Source organism: Sus scrofa, chromosome 9 (genome assembly GCF_054392235.1).
Source record: "Sus scrofa isolate SSC_HxYL_T2T_F1_AM1 chromosome 9, Sscrofa_HxYL_maternal_Yorkshire_Landrace_v2.0, whole genome shotgun sequence".
Taxonomy (NCBI): domain Eukaryota; kingdom Metazoa; phylum Chordata; class Mammalia; order Artiodactyla; family Suidae; genus Sus; species Sus scrofa.
The window spans coordinates 53,762,054-53,769,342 of NC_139391.1; the positions used below are offsets into that span (position 1 = coordinate 53,762,054).

General features: G+C 52.9%; 1 protein-coding gene across 28 annotated transcripts in view; it reads left to right on the forward strand.

The window, feature by feature from the left end:
- The window catches only part of ST3GAL4 (ST3 beta-galactoside alpha-2,3-sialyltransferase 4), a 1,054,305-nt gene extending 1,048,434 nt beyond the window's left edge, over positions 1-5,871 (forward strand). For 22 of the 28 annotated variants that reach the window (XM_084974500.1, XM_084974501.1, XM_084974498.1 and 19 more), the window contains 3 exon segments: positions 648-791; positions 4,803-4,946; positions 5,212-5,871. In XM_084974500.1, the coding sequence (XP_084830626.1) occupies positions 648-791; positions 4,803-4,946; positions 5,212-5,298 (375 nt within the window). In that variant the 3' untranslated portion in view covers positions 5,299-5,871. 28 annotated transcript variants of the gene reach the window in all.
- Positions 5,872-7,289: the final 1,418 nt, after the last annotated feature.

Here is a 7,289-nt window from a genome sequence, read left to right on the forward strand (position 1 = left end):
GGGGACACTGCCTGGGTCAGGCCCTCCCACTGCATCATGTGTGCCCTGCAGTCCTCAAGAGCCAGGGAGGGGAAGGCATGAGCTCGACGTCCTGCTGGGCTCCGGATGAGCCGCCCCAGCAGCCCAGGTGCTAGGAGCAGCAGCCAAGGGTACCCCAAGCATAGGGCTGTTTGGGACAGAAAAGCTGCCAAAAATAGGTTTGCTGATGAGAAGCCTGGGAGCAGAGGGGCCAGTCGGTAGTCATCTGCGAGTAGGGGCAGATTAGAACACTTGAGATCTGTGTCCTTCTAGGTGGACCCCAGGAAGTCTACTGTGTCTCTTGGCCATCTGGTTGAAAGCTGAACTGCCCATCTTGGCATTTTTTGCCAAGTGTTTAGCTAGCCCCTTCCACCTGTGTGATGTCCTTGGAAGTGGGCGATGGTTGGACCCCATACTCTACTCACCCTGTCACCTGGCCCCCCTCAGGCATGGCCTCCGGTCTCCCCTGCCCCCTCTGGTGTAGGCCTCCTCCCTGCTCCCCTCACCCTGCACTTCCGGGAACCTGTGCCGTCACATGGATGCCACCCCCTACTGAGGACCACCGGGCTGGATGTGAGAAACAGGTTTCCACCCACTCCCCTCTCTCCCTTCCAACCCCACCCCCCTAGGTTCGAAAGGGTTTCTGGAAACAGCCTCCCCTCATCTGGGACGTCAACCCCAAACAGATTCGAATTCTCAACCCCTTCTTCATGGAGATTGCAGCTGACAAACTGCTAAGGCTGCCGATGCAACAGCCACACAAGATTAAGCAGGTGATGGGGGTGGCGGATGCGAAACCGGAGGGTTGGGGTTCTGGCTGGGGAGTAGGTGGAATGTCCTAGAGGCTTAGGAAGGTCTGGAGGACATGGGAGAGGGGAAATGAGAGCAGAGAGCCAGCTTGCACTTGAAGAACACCTGCTGAAGGGCGCTGACCATAGCCCTTAGGCCCACACCGGCAACCTGAGTCAGTATATCGGCTTGTGCAGCAGGGGAGGGCGCACACTCTTGAGGTGCCCTGGTGCATCGCCAAAGGCCGGAGTTGGGGGGGGTATTTTTAGGGCTTGTGGGGCTGGATTCAGGGGGTGCTTTTGGCAGACACTGATCAGAATTTGTACACGGGATTTGATGGGATGGTGAGTAGTCTGATCTTTAGAATGTGGAGCCCAGCCCGAACCCTGCAGCTGCCGTTTGATCACTTTATCTGTGATCTGATCCCGGAACATATTGGTTTCAGGAGTAAAAAGGATGTGCAGTTGGTCCTGTATATCATGGTTTGCTAAGTGTGGCAGTTTGGGGTGTCAGGGCGTGGTTTTGCAAGCTATGGTTTTGCAGGTTTGGTTTCAGCTCTCAGTGCACTAGCGGTCTTCGGTTTTGACACACTAGGTGGCTACTCAAACATGTACTCCTGCAGGGTCTTTGAGCCCTCATAGAGGCTGTGTGGGGTAGGGGGCAGAGGTAATGAGCAGACAGAGACAGGACTCGCTCTGCTCCTTGCTGTGTGGCCGTGGACCGATCAGCCACTCAGAGCCTCAGTTTTCTTATCTGCATGGGGATAATATTAATACTGACCTTTTAGAGCCATTCTAGGATTTAAAAAGATAATTACAAAATATGCCTATCATGGGAGATCGGTACACTGTGAGTGCTCAATAAATGTTTGTTAATTTTTTTTTTTTCTTTTTAAGGCCACACCTGCAGCATATGAAAGTTCTCAGGCTAGGGGTTGAATCTGCGTTGCAGCTGCCGACCTACACCAACAGCTCACAGCGAAGGATCCTTAACCCACCAAGCAAGGCCAGGATTCAAACCCATATCCTCATGGATACTAGTTGGGTTTGTAACCCACTGAGCCACAATGGGAACTCCTGTCAGATTTTGAAGAAATGATTTTATTCTTTTTTTGCCTCGCCCATGGCACATGGACGTTCCCAGGCCTGAGATCAAACCTGAGCCACAGCAGTGACCACACCAAATCCCCAACTGCTGAGCCACCAGGGAACTCCAATGATTTTATTCTTTATTCTCTACTGTGATTCAGCTTCCTGTGTTGAATGTGTGCTGTGTGACTGCTCCGTGCCAGGCCTGCACGGGGAGTAACACATGCTCTCTGCCCACAGGAAACTCTCTCTAGTAGAATCAATGCACAGATTGTAGCAGGGAGGGGCAAAATGCTCCATTAGAGTTGTTCCAAGTGCTGTGGGTTTTGCAGGAAGGGGTGGACCTCTGCTTGGGACTGTGTGGAGGTGGTACCACTGGAAGAGGTGGGACTAGAGTTGAGTCTTAAGGGGCCAGCAGGTAGAGAATTGGGGACATGTATTTCATTTGGCAAGAGCAAACACCACCCCTCCCAGCCCCGCTGCCTGGCACTGAGTTCAAGTGCACGTGGATTTGAGAGGGGCAGCAGGGAGGAGTTTATTATGCCTCTGATGGCAGAGGGTGAAGGCTAGAGAAGGAAGAAAGAGAAGGTTAGGACCAGAAACCAGCTCTCGGCAGTAGGAGGGGAAAAGGAAGGGACGGACTTAATAGCTGTGTTTGTTTCTTACCACTGCCTAAAAGATGACCACAGTTTATGACACTTAAAACAGCACCTGTTTACTGGCTCATAGTTCTGGAGGCCAGAAGTCCAGCACAGCATGGCTGGATTCTTCACTTAGGATATATGTGGCTGAAATCAAGCTGGCAGCCCACTGGGTTCTTGTCTGGAGGCTCTGGAGGCCAGGGTGTGAGGAGGAGATTTGCTTCTAAGTTCGTTCTTGTTTTTTTATTTTTAGAGCTACACCTGCAGCATGTGGAAGCTCCCAGGCTAGGGGTTGAATTGGAGCTGTAGCTGCCAGCCTACACCACAGCCACAGCAGTGTGGGATCTGAGCTGTTTATGACCTACACCACAGTTCATAGCAATGCTGGATCCCTAACCCAGTAAGCAAGGCCAGGGATTGAACTCACATCCTCATGGATACTAGTCGGGTTCATTAATACTGAGCCACAGTGGGAACTCCTCCAAGTTCATTCTTGTTCTTAGAAGGACTTGGTTCCTTGTGGTTGCAGGACTGAGGTCCCCATTTACTGGCTGGCTTTCAACCTGGGGCTGGTACCCTTAGCTCATGGGGGCTTCCAGATTCCTTGCTGTCTGGCCCTTTCCAACTTCAGGCCAGCAACACATGGTAAACCCCTCTTGTGCTTCACATCTCCGACTTCCTCCACTGCTGGTTTCTAGACCCAGATGTAAAAGCTCATGTGATTAGGTCAAGCCAACCTGGATATCTCATATCATATGGTCTCCTGTGCCATGTGAAGCAATATAACTCAGTGTAATATATTGCATCATATTCATAGGCTACACACACTCTCAAGGGCGAGGGTCACTGGGGGTCATCTCAGAATTCTGCTACAGCATTTATTTTAAGGGGACATTGAGAAATATAGGACAGTGCTAGGTTTCCAGCTTGGACACCTGGGGGAGGGGTGATATGTTTCACTAATACAGGGTGGGGAGGAGAGTCTGGTGAGTTTGAGGAGCTCATGTCCAGGCAGAGCTGGCTATAAGGTGATGCATATGTGTTCAGGCAGAGGTCTGAACTGCATGAGATAACACAGTGGTGGTAAAAGCAACAGGGCTGAAACGGAAGGCTGGGCAGGAAGTGACAGATAGGACGGCTCAGAAAGGGGCACTGGGGAAAACCCAGCCTGAGGCGGTCTGACAAGGTCCAGGGGGTGGGCTGTTGATGGAAGTGGGTACAGCAATGGTCTGGAAGGCAGGTGGTCCCAGCTGAGGAAGGTGGTTTGTGAGGTTGGAGTATCAGGTGGCCTATCCTCGTGGAGAAGTCAGGGAAGGGGAAAGTGAGGTCTTCAGAGCAGCCCATCCAGTGGGGCGAGGGACGGCTGTCCCCACTTTACAGAAGGGGAGAGCCTACCCTCGTGAAGGGGACACACCCTGGGACTGGGAGGGCCCCAGGGCTTTGGAAAGAAGTGAGTTACTCCAAGATGGAGACCAGAACCTTTCCAGTTCTTGAGTGACCTGTTTCATAACTGGAAGCCTCCGTTCTCCACCTGTAAGATGGGGCTAAGATCACTATCTACCTCTGAGTGTTTTTGTGAGGGCTGGATGAGACGATATCCTGGGTAAAACACTCACATGGTGCCTGATACATAGTAAGTGCTCAGAAAGCAATAGATATTATTATTATTGTTGTCATTATTGTCATCCTGATTGCCATCACCATCTCCAGAGGCCCAAACCTACCCCAGATATATGGAGCTATACTGTGCAGTATGGTGGCCACGAGCCATGTGCTGTTACTTAAATTTACATTTTAACTCATTAAAGTTGAGTAAAATACAGAGTTCGGTTCCTGAGCAGCATAGCCCCGTGTGACTCCTAGCTAGGTCTGCACAGATGAAGAAAATTTCCACAATAGAAGACCCTTTGCAGAGCGCTGGCCTAGAGGTGGTGAAAGAAGCACGCTCCTGGAGTTCAAGTTGTGGCTTAGCGGGTTAAGAACCAGACTAGCATATATGAGGATGCAGGTTTGATCCATGGCCTTGCTCAGTGGGCTAGGGATCCAGCATTGCCATAAGCTGTGGCATAGGTGCAGACGTGGCTTGTATCCCAAGTTGCTGTGGCTGTGGTGTAGGCTGGCAGCTGCAGCTCTGATTCAACCCCTAGCCCAGAAACTTCCACATGCCACAGGTACTGACCTAAAAAGAAAAAGAAAAAGAAAAAAAAAAATAGAGAAAGAAAGAAGCAGACTCTCTCTAATATCTACCCCACCCCTTGTCCCTCAGAAGCCCACCACGGGCCTGCTGGCCATCACCCTGGCCCTCCACCTGTGTGACCTGGTGCACATTGCTGGCTTCGGCTACCCAGATGCCCAAAACAAGAAGGAGTCCATTCACTACTATGAGCAAATCACCATCAAGTCCATGGCGGTAGGTGGTCCTTGCTGGCGAACTGGGTGGTGTGGAGTGGCCTGAGGACACTGGGCGAGCGAGGGTGGTGCTAGGGGCCCAGAGATGGCTCACAGCGAGGTCACACTGGAATGGAGGCATCTGAACTTCCAGGCCAGCATCCTCTGTATTCCGTCTACCTTCTGAGAGCTGGCACAGGGAACGGAGCTCCCAGGGTGTGGGGTCATGGGCAGCCCAGGGAGCTCCGAGGAAATTCCTCAGTTTGCTTCCTTGGCTGTCTCCACAGTGGTCAGGCCACAATGTCTCCCAAGAGGCCCTGGCCATCAAGCGGATGCTGGAAATCGGAGCGGTCAAGAACCTCACATACTTCTGACTTGGACAGGAGCTGAATCCGTCCGTCTGCTCACCCTGCTGAGCAGCCCCCATCCATGGCTGTGGGGGTGCCTGGGGCCGGCATGACCCACTTGGACTCACCCTTCCCTGTGTGGGGAGGAGGCCAGGTCGGCGATGAGGCCGTGGCCCTGGCTGCTCTGGTGGAGGCCAGAGTCAGTCAGGGTGGAGGCCCTGGGGCTGCAGGAGCCCGGCCAAGGCACAGGGCTAGTTGCCGTGGCCCCCTCTCTCTGCCAGCACCAGGAGATTATTTAATGGGGCTATTTAATTAAGGGGTAGGAAAGTGCTGTGGGCTGGTCCCATGGCATTCAGAAAAGGGGGCATATTACAGTGTTCTGCCCACTTTTTATAAAAACAGAAGTGATGGACCCATCACGGGGCCTAGACCCAGAGCAGGCATCCCCAGGAGGAGGGGTGTCTGGAGTGGGTGGTCACCTCCTGAGAGGGGCTGCTCTGTCCCAGCAGGCATGGGAAGAGCACTGGCACAGGGATTCCATGGAGGAGGGGACCTAAAAGATATTACGTTTATCATTAAACTATTTTTCCTAAAACAGAAGCAGCTATAATGATACCCTGTGTCCTTTCAGATTGAAGAAGACATGGACGGAAAGTGAGACTCAGCCGTGGGCCCCTCGCTGGGCAGTGGACAGGCTTGTTAAATACTCAGGGGGACCCAGAGCGGGCCGGGGTTATTCAGAAAATAATTACTAACAGAGTAGAGTGCTAGGTTGGTGTCAGGTCATGCACTGTCACCTTAGTGGAGCTGGCAAGCAAGCGGTCCCGTCTGTGGAACACCTAGCCTGACATCTGCATCCTGGTTTACTTCTCAGAGGAAGAGAGGGGCAGAAGGGGGCCAGGTGGGAGTTCCAGAACCCTCTTCCACCTCCCTTCCTCTCCCTCGCCAGCCTTGTTTCCAAAATCTCATGCTTGGAGGTGTGTGTTTGAGGACATGGGTGTAGACAGGCAAAGCCAAATTTCCCTTCTCAGATTAAATGGGAGTCATAAAATGGAGTTAACAGAAAGTCCTGCCAGTGGCCCAGGCAGCCAGATTTGGGATGGGCAGGGCACGGGCAGCATCTGAGGGACTGGCAAGACTTCCTCCCCCTGCCCCCCTCCCCCAGGTCTCTAAAAGTGTGATAACCCCATTGTTTGCCGGGTCTCCACCCCACTTTGTTCCCCCTCTTCCCAGGCCCTGCTTAGCCGCCAACTGGGCTTCCCGCCACTCTCACAGCTGTTCCTTTACATCTGGAGCCAGGAAGGAGAGCTGGACTTCCCCCAGAGGGAAAGGACTCACAGCTGTGTTCTTGGCTTTCTCAGAAAGAGTTGAGCTTTGAGGTTTTGAATAGTTAGGCTGGGACAGGACGGATAAGGCGGGGCAGAGGTTTGGGAGGAACAGAGGAAGAGGGCACCCTTCTCAACAAGGTGTCGGAGTGGCCTTGACAACACCCATCCTCACTCCATAGAATGGTCCTGAGGCTCATCGCGGCAAACTGCCTGCACTGTCAGAAGTCTGGCAGAACCACTTGGCTAGCTGCTCTTTCCGGGGGGGAAGGCCTGGGTGGGGGTAGGTGGATTCTGAAAACAAATAGGGCTGCAGCCCCAAGACTCTTCCATCCACACACGCAAGCTTCGTGTCCCAGGCTTTGTCCTGGTGACCGGGCTGACTCTGATGGGTATGTTGAGTGTGTCGGGGGATCTCAGCTCTGCTGATTCTTGGTGCTTCTCCAGCTGCTTCTCGTGAGGATATGCAAGGGAGTGTCCATTTCCCCCATCCAGGCCATTGAAAGTGGCTGTCAGCACATATGATCCAGCTGTCCTGGACTGGGGCCACTGCCTGTTACTGGATGTGCCTAAACTTGCGCCAGAATCCAAACATACCCACCCCCCATCCCCAAACTCCACACACACTTGTAGACCTGGGAGCATTTTACATTCATGCCACACTCAGGCAGCCCTTCACAATTACAGGAGTGT